Source organism: Lobosporangium transversale (assembly GCF_002105155.1).
Source record: "Lobosporangium transversale strain NRRL 3116 chromosome Unknown BCR41scaffold_37, whole genome shotgun sequence".
NCBI lineage: Eukaryota > Fungi > Mortierellomycota > Mortierellomycetes > Mortierellales > Mortierellaceae > Lobosporangium > Lobosporangium transversale.
Window position 1 is genome coordinate 330573 of NW_019029015.1, and position 13438 is coordinate 344010.

General features: G+C 40.5%; 3 protein-coding genes across 3 annotated transcripts; 2 read left to right on the forward strand and 1 right to left on the reverse strand.

The window, feature by feature from the left end:
• Positions 1-6: 6 nt before the first annotated feature.
• Positions 7-2996, reverse strand: BCR41DRAFT_339857 (armadillo-type protein). Its single transcript, XM_022022176.1, has 8 exons — positions 2613-2996; positions 2365-2516; positions 2012-2193; positions 1835-1901; positions 1478-1714; positions 1262-1376; positions 550-1133; positions 7-437 (listed from the first exon to the last, which is right to left on the reverse strand). Exons 1-8 carry the CDS (start codon positions 2770-2772, stop codon positions 177-179), a joined length of 1758 nt encoding a protein of 585 aa, XP_021878478.1. The 5' UTR covers positions 2773-2996; the 3' UTR covers positions 7-176.
• Positions 2997-6860: 3864 nt separating this feature from the next.
• On the forward strand, positions 6861-10353 carry BCR41DRAFT_359390 (kinase-like domain-containing protein). Its single transcript, XM_022025209.1, has 8 exons — positions 6861-7041; positions 7291-7364; positions 8087-8334; positions 8463-8841; positions 8959-9044; positions 9187-9373; positions 9482-9770; positions 9871-10353. The coding sequence occupies exons 1-8, from the start codon at positions 6960-6962 to the stop codon at positions 10143-10145; spliced, it is 1620 nt and encodes a 539-aa protein (XP_021878479.1). The 5' UTR covers positions 6861-6959; the 3' UTR covers positions 10146-10353.
• Positions 10354-11967: 1614 nt separating this feature from the next.
• On the forward strand, positions 11968-12656 carry BCR41DRAFT_373252 (hypothetical protein; the record flags this gene model as incomplete). Its single annotated transcript, XM_022026750.1, has 3 exons — positions 11968-11979; positions 12241-12264; positions 12378-12656. The coding sequence occupies 3 exons, from the start codon at positions 11968-11970 to the stop codon at positions 12654-12656; spliced, it is 315 nt and encodes a 104-aa protein (XP_021878480.1).
• Positions 12657-13438: the final 782 nt, after the last annotated feature.

Sequence of the window (13438 nt, forward strand, 5' to 3'; positions counted from 1 at the left end):
TATCTTGCAAGCTTATCTTGTTTATTTATCTACACTCCGTCCCATCTGGCTCAATCCACTCAAAAAATTTTCGGATTCAAATGTGGCTTGGTTTCCTTTTTTATTCTCCTAGGCTTTACTAACAGCTCTCCTCTCCCACTCTTTCACGTCTGGCTTCTGTCGGTATGATATATATTTTATTGTGCTGCAGCAAGAGCCTTCTGTGAGAAGAACTTGACATCGTTATCTTTATCTTCGCTTAATTTCAGCAAGGAAGGCTTGAGTTGTTGATCAACTAGCGGTTTCGTATCAGGGTTCTTCAAGAGAACAGGAATCAATGCTTCTATCGACTTTGCAACATTAAATCGGATGTTTGGAATAGGGTCTGAGACCAAGTTGGTAACAGTAGGCAAAATATAGTCCCGGATAACCTCAGGTGTCACTACAGGCGCCATGGCCTATACATTTAAGCAACAAGAAAACAATGATTAGTGGGATCACGATATTTCATGGGATAGTACACAACACAAACAGCAAGCTATTTTTTTTTCTTTGTCAAGTCATGCATACCGTGATGGCAAAAATAGTTGTCATTCTATACAGATAGTTGGGGTGGTTTCCCATGGCCAAGACCTTGGGGATGATAGTTTGTTTAGCCCAATCAACACCAAAGACTTCAGTGAGCTTACGCAAGTTGACTGTGGCTGCCTCACGAATCGAAAACACACTGTCACTTAGCCACGACATGCAAAGAGCACCCAATTTCTCATCAAAGAACTGAACCCCCAATTGGGTTGCTAGCAAAGGGATATAATCGATAATGGCTAAACGGACCCGCCATTGTTTATCTTCGGCCAACTCAACAATTGCAGGCAGAAGCGACTGTGAAAGAAGCTCGATTCCAATGACTTCATTGACTGTCTCAAGCTTAGAAATGATATTTAGGCGCACATCTGGGAACTCATCCTTGAGCAATTGTAAGAAAAGGGGAAGGAGATGCTCTGTTGTTGCCTCCTTGCCAAGAATGGGTGCCAGTCCGCTGATTTGCATAGCTAGTGCAGCACGGACATGTTGAGAAGTATCCGTCACCAAATCCTTGACACATGGAAGAATATAGTTCAAGATTGTTTCTTTGTCTATCAACTGCGCAAAACCTATGGATACCGATATTTGAGTTGCAGGAACAATTTAGTATTTCATGCTACCGAAGAAAGAACATAGCAAACACTCTAGTTAAAGATTATAAAAAAAAAAAAAAAAAAAAAAAGACGGTTGATCATACCAGGGACTTGTCCTGCAGCAGCTGTGCGAACTTCAGCCTCGTTGTCTTTCAAAAGTCGAACAAACGCCACGACCAAATCCTCACGAGTAATATCTTCACCGACAGCTTTACTTAACTTTAAAAATCCAGACGAAAGTTCAGTATTAGATTTGAGCCTTTGAGCATGGGAGTAGAAGAAAACGAGTACAAATATTAAAGGACATTTGTGTATCGAACCTTAACAAAATTATCAGCAATCATGTAACGGACTCTCCATGACCTATCAGCAACCATTGCTTTGAGTGGCTGCAAGAAGTAGGTCTTTGATTCTTCAGGCGAAAGTTCCTCCGCAATGGCCACAAGGTCAGTCACAGTCAAGAGCCTCACAGAATCCTGCTCGTCTTGGGCAAGCTTGTTGAAGAATGGAATAATGTCTGAGATAAGGTGCTCTTTACTGACCTTCTTGGCAAACGACTATAAAACACGATAAGCATATGCATGTAAATATCCTCATTTTTTTTTTTTTTTTTTTTTTTTTTTTTCCTTTGCAAAAGCTGTTGATATTAATATTCATCAATAATAACGTGTCCTTACACCAAGATGCGTTGCAGCAGCTCGGCGAACCATGGGGGTATCATCCATACAGAGCTGGCCAAACGATCTAAGGAATTGCAGAAAATTTTATATTAGACTGATCAAAATAATCCAAAAATGAAATCTCAATATTGCAAGATCACAAATCCTTTTCTTTTTTCCTAGCGTGATACATACTTGCGCATATCTTCTTGGGTTGCAGGTGAAGCCAGAGAGTATCCAGCAGCATAGAGACCTGTAGCACTAGTTCGGCTTGTGAACCAATCTCCCATTGAGAGACGCTTGACAAGAGGTACATAATGTTGCTCCAACTGCGATTGGTTTAAAACAGGGCAGATTTTGTTCAAGGATTCAACCGCCTAAAAATTGTGAGGGGAGTGAGAGAGGGATTTGAGTCTGTTTGTAGCAGAACGTGATGAGATACAGACCCCCTCTTCCCCTTGGCTTCGCATCCCTCGCGCCTGTTGCATATATCCATCCCGAAAAGCGCGTCCATTCATTAGGGCATCCTCTATGGTTGTTAATCATACCTTGTCGCGAACCATGGTCTCTTCCACGGCGGCCAGATTCTCCAATGGCTGCAAAAGAATATGCGCATACTGTGCGCCTCCGATATACTCCACAAAGTCACCCAATTCTCCTGCCAATGTCAATAGAACTTCATCCTCGTCATCAATAGATTCTAAAAGCAGGAACAATATAACAAAGTCGGTATTAATAACTGCAAACATTGTATAGATTTCAATCACATATTTATCCAACAGGTGGAATAAGATACCATCAAGGAAAGGAATCAGCTCATCCCTGGCACGTTGTGGTCCAAGTGCAAGTGCTATGGTGTTGAGTCGTTTGATGGCATTGAGTCTGAGACTGACATCGTCATGTCTGAGCTCATCAATCAGGATGGCGATGGGATACAGCTCAACTTCAGGATTCATTTTAACTGAATGTGTTTAGGAAGAAGAAAAGGGGGGGCCAACTTGAGTCCTTGGTATTCACGTGAGAACAGGGAGTATCCACACACGATATTTGGTGTGTATCAATGAATGTATTTAGGCAACCAAGAGGAAGAAGTTTTATTTTTTTTGGGTTCAACTGAAACACTGCGACCAAGAAATGGAGATTGGATGAATGTAAATTGAGACTCTGGGACTCTGGTGCGACATTGCTTAAAAAAAAAAAAAAAAAAAAGCACGATCAAGGGAACGTCACGTTAACCCCTGGTCACCTGCCATGCCAGCACAAAAAGAGTATGGCTCGCCTGCAGTGGAGACTGCTTGAGATTGACTTTTTTTTGATAAAGTTGCGGACGTGTTATGGAAATTCATGCTTTTCAACATGCCCAGAGTAAGAGCAATAAAAGTAAAGCAGAGCCAAGAAATAATATATAAATGTATAAAAAGACATATCTCGCTATTGTTCGCAAAAAATTATGTTGTAGCATGATCAAGATCATTTGGGTGGCCATGCCAGCTTTTTAGGATAAATAATGCAAATGCGGCATGGCCAGGCGCGTGCTGCCATGCCGTCATAACATGGAAAAACGTACAGTTATATTTCTAGGCCATTGGTTGGCTAAGAGCCTCTCGATTCAAAAAGATTATTCTAAACTAACCTCTCTATGTCAAACACTACAGAGGGCGGGCAGGTAAGTGGCTGGCAAGTGGGGAACATTGTAACTGAAGGAAGGGATTGCAATTGAGGGAAGGTGATGGCATTTTTTCCGTAAAATCGTTTAACGCTCGATTTATGTCTTAACATCTGCTAGAGATTCTCGGCTCGAGGAGATGACATCCCTGAATGCCAGTCTGGAAGATTTCCGACCCGACATCATCGCACGGGTAGATGACTTTCCAGTTCTCCTCGTAGAAGTGAAAAAACCTGGAATCAAGGCTGAGAAACTCTTATCGTTTGATTATCTCAAGCTGCTCTCCATGATGAAGCTATCTTTAAACAAGATGGTCCGGGGTAACATCAATAACCCAGTGGTTGCTGGTGTGCTTGTCCAAAGTAGGTTGCAGATATATATATATATATATATATATATTACGTATGTACATGTACATTTATATGTTTTATAACATTATAAAGCCAATGCGTTTTAGGTGCAGCATTGAGTTTTTACACGATGGAATTGAGGTCCGAGGCGCTATACATCCCGAAGGAAGTTGGTCAGATACTTTTGCCCACCGATAGAACAACTTCCACACGGATGTGTGGTGGGCTTGGGATTCTGGAAAACATGCAGGTATCCTTGTCGTCTTCGAGCTTTGATTCACATTGCATTATAACAGTAGATCTAATGATACATTAGATTAGAACGTTGTCTGGCGGTCAGGGCGGGACTTTAATAAAGGGTTCCCGCCTGGCAACAATAATAAAACTGCCTTCTTGGCTTCAAGACCACAAAATATCTAATAATTTGCTAGAACTCAATGATAGTCATGAGCCAATAACTATCATCTCGAATTAACCTGATATTAAGTTTGCGCCCATATAACTCTTTCATCCATGGAACGGGGCTGCTCAGAGCCATGGCAGCGACTTTGAGGATAATGACGAAAGTCTGAGCAGCACTCATACGAGAAGCCAAAAGAAGCCTCGCCATCGCCCTGACTACATGACAAGAATCGTGTTTCTAAGTTGGCTAGAGAGGTTTCAAGAATCAATTGCTACCCAAAATAAAGAGCGAAAAGTTGCGTTACTTGTTGATAATGCAGGCTGCCATAAGCTTCTGGATGAGGACAGGCGGCGCTTCCCTAACATCAAGGTTATTTTTTTACCAAACAACTCGACTTTTGTCACGCAGCCGCTTGATGCAGGAATCATATCTGTTTTTAAGCGATGCTATCAGAGCAATGTAAGAAATCAGACTCTGAGCATGCGTTTGGACCCTTTCAATGTAGATGGTAGGGAGGTGAATGCCATCTCTAACTATGATGCATGGAAAATCATTGCTGGATCATGGGACGAGGTCAAAAGTATGAGTATCAGGAACTGCTTTGGCCATGTCCCAATTTTTGGTAGGCGTCAAAAGAATGAGCTCTCAGGCGATGTCGCGCACGATCCAGATGTGCTTTGGGCCCTAGTGTGCGATAATGAAGTACAGGAAGCCGCAATCAACGATACTGGCAACACGACAACAGACATGGAGCGCAATTGCCTTCTTCTACCAAGTCCTAACCTTTCTGTACCAAGTTCTAACATCCCTCTACCAAGTCCAAGCTCCAAGGATCCTTTTGTGTGCACAGCTTACGGGGACCTTAAACGCACTGATCGAGAAGCGAGACTAAGGAATACGGTTGCATCATTTGCGAGGATCCTTGACGGAACACCCATCATATATCATGCCATCAATGAGTTGCTGGAAGAAGAAGGCTTAGTTACTGAGAGACTTCTGTCGTACCTTGCCCCAAGACCAAGCGCCGCCGAAATTATGGATGTAGATTGGCAGGAGTATGATGATGACGATGACGAGGATCACGAAGTATATGTCAGTGATGCAGAGGAATTGAGCGAATATGTCGCGATATCATAAGCCAGTAGGAGAGGCCCCTATGTCAGTCGTGTCCATATCCAACCCTCAGATGACGGTTCTTCTATGGATACTGACGGATCTGAAGAGCAAGCAGACTATGACGAGAGGGTCCAGAACATGTCTCCTGGTGCACGGCATGATGTTATGATGCTTGCTGCAGCAATAGCAAAAGGCAATGCTCGAAAGATCATCCAGTTGCATGCCGACAAATTGTTTCTTTCGGAGATCCCAGATTATGAAGATCCCAGTACCAAGTACGATAAGAACCAGTTTTTGGCCGACATCGACAGCGAAGAAATGCACGCAAAGATTATGGGTTTATTTCCAAATATACCCGCATCCCAACGCTGAGAATTCTGCATTAATACCATCAACACTGTACTATTTGTTGGGTGAACTTTCTTGAGTACCGATGCTACACTGCATAATGCACATCAATGCACGGTAAATGCTATCCATAGTGAAAAGTTTTAGAGTTGGTTTTTCACATACCCTGCTCCTCAAAAAAAAAAAAAAAAAAAAAAAAAAGCGAGCAAAACACAAAGCAATAAAGTGACAAATTGCCGATTTATTGGATTTTATTATATCAATGATGTGTATTTATCCATTTAGTATCAGCGAGTGAGTCGTGAGCGAACATTAAAGGTAAAGGTCCTTGTCTGCTATAATAAAACAATAATAATAATAATAGTAATAAAAATCAGAATCGGGAACTGGCAAGATGACTAGAAAATGTCATATCAGCTATTGGCTGAAAATGTTGGAGTGGTTATTATTATGGCAACTGCGAGCAAAAATGGTAGAGACGACAGTGGAAAGGAACGACTTGCTCCATCTCGAAGCAGACAGAAAACCAACTGCAGAGACAGCGCTGGTCACTAACAATCATCACCATGAAGATGGTGGGATTTTACCATCGCGAGGATGGTGGGATTTTACCATCGCGAGGATGGTGGTTAAGTTCTCTGCCCTAAGGTAGAGAGGTACCAATGCAGCTGCAGCTGTGTCTGTTGCTCGAGAGAGTGGCCGAGATCGTGAATAGAATGGACAAGGACAAGGAGAAGAGAGACTTGCTTGATGCTATGTGATTGAAAAAAAAGCTTACGCCATCACCTTCCCTCAGTTGCAATCTCTCATCCTTTAGCTACAATGTCCCTGTACCACGCTGCAATGTTTGACATAGAGAGGTTAGCTTAGAATAGTGTTTTTGAATTGAGAGACTCTTAGCCAACCAATGACCTAGAAATATAACAAATTTGAAATTTGTACAAAAGTGTACAATTATCGAGATTCCACTGTACTGTATTTTTGTCATTGTACCTGAATTTTTTATCCAGCAAGCCTCATAAACACTCCGTCAAAAAAAAACTTTTTTTTTTTTTTTTTTTGTGTTCGCTGTCACTCCACTCATTTGAATAATCTCGTGTTCACTCGCCCAGTGGCAACAAACAGGTAGCCCAGCTGGTGTATACCTTCTCAACACCTGCCTTTCCCTCCATTCATAATCCTCGCGTCCATTTCTTCATTCTCCCACATATACCCCCTCCCTCTTCCTTACTACATTCATATATACTTTCACAGCTCATTATGCTAGACCCAATACCCCGGAGTGTGTCCGAAATGACAGCACAGGAAGAGGAGCACGAACGCAACAACTTCTCACCCTTTAGTAAGTCACCCAATGGTCACCCAAAACAAAAAAGAAAAAAAAAAATGGATCAACCAAACAATAATAATCTTTGACAGCATTCATTCTTTTTTATGCTGATTTTGTTTTTAATTTTTTTTTTTTTTTTTTTTTTTTTTGCTCTTTATTTCTTTATTTCTAACCTTGCATTCAACTAACCTTCTTCACAAACATGACATTCACTCTCTTTGTCACCATTCATCAACAACTTTTACTCTACCACATTCACAGCAGAATACATTGATCATTCAAAACATGATCCAGAAAAGGTGGTCGAAGTCAGTCCCAATGGTCGATATGCCAAGGTATTCATAAAAAAAAAATCATTGTTTGCAAGTTTCTCTGGCCTTAAGACATGACTGAACATAATGATGCTGACCAGGGAGGGATCATGGAACACAAGAAATCAAGGATACGGGAACGCAAAAACTATAAAAAAAAAGGAAGGAAGAAACGAAAAAAGATTAATGTGGTTGTGTGTGAATTCTTCCAGGAAACTCGCCCAACTTTCAGGATGGTACATAAAAAAAATGTGTCCCTCTGCGGCCACGTTGTTTTTTGCTTTCATCAGCAGACAGTTGCTTTTTTTTTTATTTTTTTAACTCAACCAACTTGCATTCCCAGTTGATATTCAGGAACTACATTGGTAGGGCAAAAACAACAAGCATGGATATTCCATATTCTGCCCCGTTTTGGACATGCTCGGGACTAATTTGTCGAGTTCAGGGAAAACTGGGAAACTGAAAATCTAAAGAAACAAGAGAAAAGGAACTTTCATGCTCTTTTGTTGACCAAAAATGCACATTTATATATCACAATTCTTGTTCACTTTTTCCTTTAGCACAGAACAACACACAAAAAGAAAATGCCTCATACAAAGACAAGTCTAACCATAATTCTTTTTTTTTTTTTTTTTTTTTAAAAAAAAAAAATTCATGCTATATTACCATCGGGATTTTCCACCATCTTTCTCTCCTTTTTTTTTTTTTTTTTTTTTTTGTTGTTGTTATCCATTAACCCGATTCAGCTAAATTCAGTTCTCGGGAAGGGTGCATACAAGATTGTGTACAAGAGCATTGACCGCGAGGAAGGCTATGAGGTTGCCTGGAACTGCTTCCAGACCACGAAACAAGAATACGCTGAACTCTCGCAGGAAGTTGAGATTCTGAAACGTGTACGCCACCCCAATATCATTAATTTTCACGATTGTTGGTACAGCAACAATACAGAGTTCATTTTTATTACTGAGCTCATGACCTCTGGTACTTTGCGAGAGTAAGTCGTCATTTATTGAAGCTAAAAAAAAAAATTGACTAGTTAAAGCGCCATTTTTTTTTCTTTTTTTCTTTTAGGCTATTGTTGAGTCTAATCTTATTTGAATCCATTGCATACTTAAATATTAGATATATCCGTAAACTACAAACCCCAAATCTTAAAGTAATCAAACGCTGGTGTAGACAAATCCTCAAGGGGCTTATTTATCTCCACTCTTATGATCCCCCAATCATTCATCGTGACATCAAATGCGACAATATTTTTATCAATGGCGCCCATGGAGAAGTCAAGATCGGAGACATGGGTACCGCAAAGATGAAGATTGGCAAAAAATACACTGTCATTGGCACCCCTGAATTCATGGCACCAGAAATGTATGAGGAGAAGGGTTATAGTGAAAAGGTCGATATATATGCCTTTGGCATGTGCTTGCTAGAGATGGTAACCGGTGACTATCCCTACAACGAATGTAAAAACGCTGCACAAATCTACAAAAAGGTCACACAGGTAAGGAAGAAAAAAAAAAATTGCAACTTGATCATTTTGTTAGACTTTTATAGTCAGTAGAAATCTAAATTTCTTTGTATGCATGCATGTTTGTATGTTATTCCCTAATTTCGATAGGGACTCAAACCTGAATGTCTTAGTAGGATCATCGATCCTGAAGTCCTTAATTTAATACAACACTGTCTTGCTCCCGAAAACGAGAGGTATGGAGAAGTGCTATGCAGGAAAAAAAAAAAAAAAAAAAAAAAAAACGTTTGTCATCAACGTTGGACAATGATTCAATGATTTCTTTTTATCTGACATTTTTGAAGTACCTCTTTTTATTGTTTTGCACGCAAACATTAGATACTCGGCACAGGAGGCAATTGATGATGCTTTCTTAGGTGTGGAACCCGAGGTAGTCCTGTTATCCACTAATGAAGCTAAAAACCATTTGACGCTGCAGGTAGTTGTTAAGGGTATGGATAAACTTTCTGTAAAATTTGAGTTTAATGCCGATACGGATACGGCAGAAGAAGTCGTCAACGAAATGGTAAGAGGACACAAGAACCATTAAAATGTTGTAGTGGAGAGAGAGGGGGGGGGGGGGGGGGGGGGGGAAAAAATAACTATAACTCATACCTTTTCTTTTCCTACTTAGATCGAAGAGGATGTCCTACCACAAAAGTACCAGAGAATCATTACACATGATATCAATCGGATATTGCGCGAGCTGGCAGGGACAGGCGACAAAAAGGATAGTGCCGGTCTCACTCCTTCATCACCGATGCTGTATACAAATGGCCATAGCATCATTAATGGTATCTCGCATTTAACCCTCGATAATGGCTCCGGCAGTCCACATTCCTTTATAAGATCTACCAGTAACTTGTACCGTAAAACCTCAAATGCAGATTGGGCCACGACAGAAGAGGAGATTCCATTCAAAGGTAAAGAACATCTCTAGCTGAGCCAAACGCTATAAGGACGAACACATGATTCTCTGATACATTGTTTATTTATACTATGTCTCTCTCCCGACTCCTATAGAATATAGTATGGATGCTCCTATCGAGGATTTGGTCAACGACACTGCGATGGCGTACCACCGTGGACCGGATAAAGCAAATGAATGGCTTGCTAAACTCAAGAACCAAGATATTATGACAATTGGGGATCTTAAAGACCTACAGGATTCAGACTGGGCAGGATTTGATCTCACTGTCTTTGCATCTAGAGCACTTCGCAATCGATTGTTTGGCAAGCGACCTAACATTCTAACCCGGAGTTCCTCAAATGGCGTTTCGGATGATGGCAATCTTTAACCTCTATGAAGGATACACATTTTGCTTTCTAGGCCAATATCCTGGCACGACCTCTTTGTTTACCTTCTTGCTTCAGATAAATGTAGAGCACATGCCGTTCATGAAGAGTGACCCCCTCCAAAAAAAACAGCAACAATTATAATTTACTCTAAACTCAGTTTCAATAGATTTTACACCCCCACTCTTATTATTTTATTACAATGTACATATAAAAAAAAATACACATTAGTATTATTATTTTTCTAAAACAAGCAAACATTTGCACATTTATACACTTGCTGTAACAGTGTTGTTTTCTATCTGTTATGCTAACAGCTAATCGCTTTGCGACCACAAGTTGATTACACCGTTAATGGTCTCCTGTTGTTCCCGTCTCTGATACTCCATGACTGGCACGTAGGTTATGTCGGCGCTACTTCAAAGCTTCAGCTTCAGATGCAAGCGGGGTTGCGCGTGGGTTGTCAAAAGATAAAGGATAGGTTAAATCTTTTGACGACAGAGGAAATTCACGAGAAGAGGAGGGCGATGAAGGTGCTTTAAAGATCTGGTGCAGAGCGATGGGGGGTTCGAACTGAGCGCCATGAAGTAACTGGGGAGAGATAAGAACTAGGCCGTGAATTCCGATAATGATTAAAGCTTTCGGCCCTTTGTAGCGGCGGTAATGGGGAAGGGCTATTGTTACTATTTTAATATCATTTTATTAATCATGAGTCCTAATAATAAGTGAACGCTCTGATCATGTGCAATCTGGTCGAGCGTGGAGCGCATAATGTGAATGTGCGTGGTGAGTTAAGAATACGAGACGCTATGGTTGAACGTTGGAATGGCCTAGGTTGAATAGGCTGATTTCTGATTTGTCGGAAGAAAGGAGTCCTAGGATATCCTGGTTCGGCTTGGGTAGGAGTATGCACACCTTGTTGAGGCTCAGTGGGAGTTTTATTCAGAAGGAGTAGCCAGGTTGCATTCGAAGGGCTTGCTGTGTTCACCAACAAGCGTAAGTGTTCAACGCCCCTGCGGACTCAGCATGAGAATTTTCTTAAACATTGTTTTAGCAACTTAGCCCTAATACTCAAGACGGGCATCAGCAAGCCTTTTCAAATCGTTGGAAGTCAAGATGCCACCATTGAGCGCTAGGAAACGTTCAATCAACTCTAACTCAATATCTTTCTCAGGTCTAAGCAGCTCTTTTGCATTTACGATATAGAGGGTAAGCCATCCTTCAGCATATTCTCTTGCTGCCAAAAAAAATAGGAGTGAAAGCTCTTGCTAACACCAAGATTGTTCCTTTTTTCATCTCGTTCCAAAGCTCAAGCATTTGGTCCGTGACGAGAGTTTCAGAGTGTTGGCAGAATCTTGTAAAATCCTTTTGGGGATTGGCCCATGGATGGTATAGGGACCCACTTGCCAGGCTTCAGATCGCGTTTGAGATGATCAAATTCATTGCGTGGAGCAGGTTTGAGACTACTGCTTTCTAGTATATCAATCCAAACAGGCGGCAGCTCCACAAGGTTACCATCTGAAATAACTGATTCGTGAGCAGCCAAGAGCAAAAGGTACTGGAAGGCCGTGAGTGAGAATGCAGGTATTATTGTGATGAAGAAGAGTAAGAAAGTGAAGCGATGAGAAAGGAAGAAAGATGAAAATGTAGAAGATTGGCAATATAACGATGTCACTCACTGCGCTTATGAAGTTTTCTTTTTCTTTTTTTCTTTTTTTTTTTTTTTTTTTTACTTTTCTCTTTAATGGCTTGCTTTCGTTACTTGATTGAAGGACCCTTTGTTCTATGCTAAAAGCAGAATGTAAAAGACACTAAAAAGGTTAAATGGGTGGCAAAGTGAGTTGGTCAGAAAGTGCTGCGCACAGAAAAGAATCACACAAATTTTAACTTCCTTAATTTTAAAAAGAGTTAAAATCAAGCTATCAGAACTCATCTCGGATCCTAAGAATAAGGAAGAGAACGATAGAGGAATGCTTCGTGGCCATTTTTTAATTACTTTCTATTATCTTTAGCTTTGTCCTTGAGTTGCCATGTCTTTTTTCTTTTTTCTTTTTTTCTTTTTTCTTTTTTTTTTTGTCTATTCTTCGCTTTTTATAGAGGCAAAAACATGCCGTGAGCAGAGTAGGCCTCCATGTCCAAAAACAAGCATCAAATGCTCCTTTTATTAAATTTGTTAAAACACCAAAGTGGTAATCACAATGGGTCTATCTCGATCATTATCGTTTGACATATAGAGAAGAGGAGAATACAATGTGTTTGAAAAAGTAGTGAAGTTGCATAGTGGCGCATATGCCCTGGATCTTGGCAAAGTGACCATCATATTAAAATCCAGAACCAGAGCTGGAGAATTCTTTAATGTGCTGACCAGAGCAAGGCGTGTTTACGAACTGGATACCACATTCGACTGGAATTGGACCAAAGCTGACGTTGAAGCATTTGAGAAAGCACTAAAGAAATCAAGTGTATTGATCCCTCCATTTGAACTCGAAGAGTTTCAAAGGAAGAACCATTAGGGAATCTTTTTTAACATCCTTGAGATACGACAGTTGGAAGACAGAGTCTATCCTGTGTATGACCTTGGATCGATAATTGAACGCTATGGTTCGGATGATCCTGATGACCTAGTAGAGTAAAAAATGTGATATCGATGTGCTGATTTTTTTAAAAAAAAAAAAAAAAAAAAAAAAAACAAAAAAAACAGACATAGTTTGTAATTTGTATAGATGATATTCTATCTTATATCGTTTTTAGGCCCCATTCTAATTGATAAAATGTAAGCTGTGCCTACCATCAATTAGCCTCAAAGTTGGGATGTTGTGCATAACGTAATAAAAAGTGACATATTATACATATGTATTACAGCAAAGAACTTTTTAATGGGGAGGGAGGGAGGACGGTCTAGACTGAATTGAAATAGTTGAAACTACCTCTCGTGCTCATTTCATCCTTCATTAATTTGAAAAGAGTAAGGACATAGCTAAATATAAACTTGCAGCTGTCTCTCACGTCTTTCATTTCTCTTCTCAATTCTAAATTTCTAGTCACGTCCAACCTTCGGTATTTTAGCGTGCCATTTTCCAATGTAGATTCAACAAATACCCATTGGAATGAATCGGTTACGATTCCATAAGCCTTAAGGACTCTAGGGCAATCCCCATCATCCTTCTTAGTTCGTTTTCGTTCGCTATTGTGCAAGGCTACATCGAGCTGTACCATATTTTGTGCAAAGGCTTGAACATGACTGATCTTCACTACCGTAACGCCAAGAATTTGCGTTTGATTGATCCGGTCAATA

Excerpts from the sequence above, each read along its gene's own strand:
- BCR41DRAFT_339857 (XM_022022176.1), bottom strand. The coding sequence starts at position 2,772 with ATGAATCCTGAAGTTGAGCTGTATCCCATCGCCATCCTGATTGATGAG. Across the intron at positions 2,517-2,612 it reads GCTGATTCCTTTCCTTGATG|AATCTATTGATGACGAGGAT; the intron begins GTATCTTATTCC and ends TCCTGCTTTTAG. Across the intron at positions 2,194-2,364 it reads AGACCATGGTTCGCGACAAG|GCGGTTGAATCCTTGAACAA; the intron begins GTATGATTAACA and ends CACAATTTTTAG.
- BCR41DRAFT_359390 (XM_022025209.1), top strand. The coding sequence starts at position 6,960 with ATGCTAGACCCAATACCCCGGAGTGTGTCCGAAATGACAGCACAGGAA. Across the intron at positions 7,042-7,290 it reads CAACAACTTCTCACCCTTTA|CAGAATACATTGATCATTCA; the intron begins GTAAGTCACCCA and ends CCACATTCACAG. Across the intron at positions 7,365-8,086 it reads CCAATGGTCGATATGCCAAG|CTAAATTCAGTTCTCGGGAA; the intron begins GTATTCATAAAA and ends AACCCGATTCAG.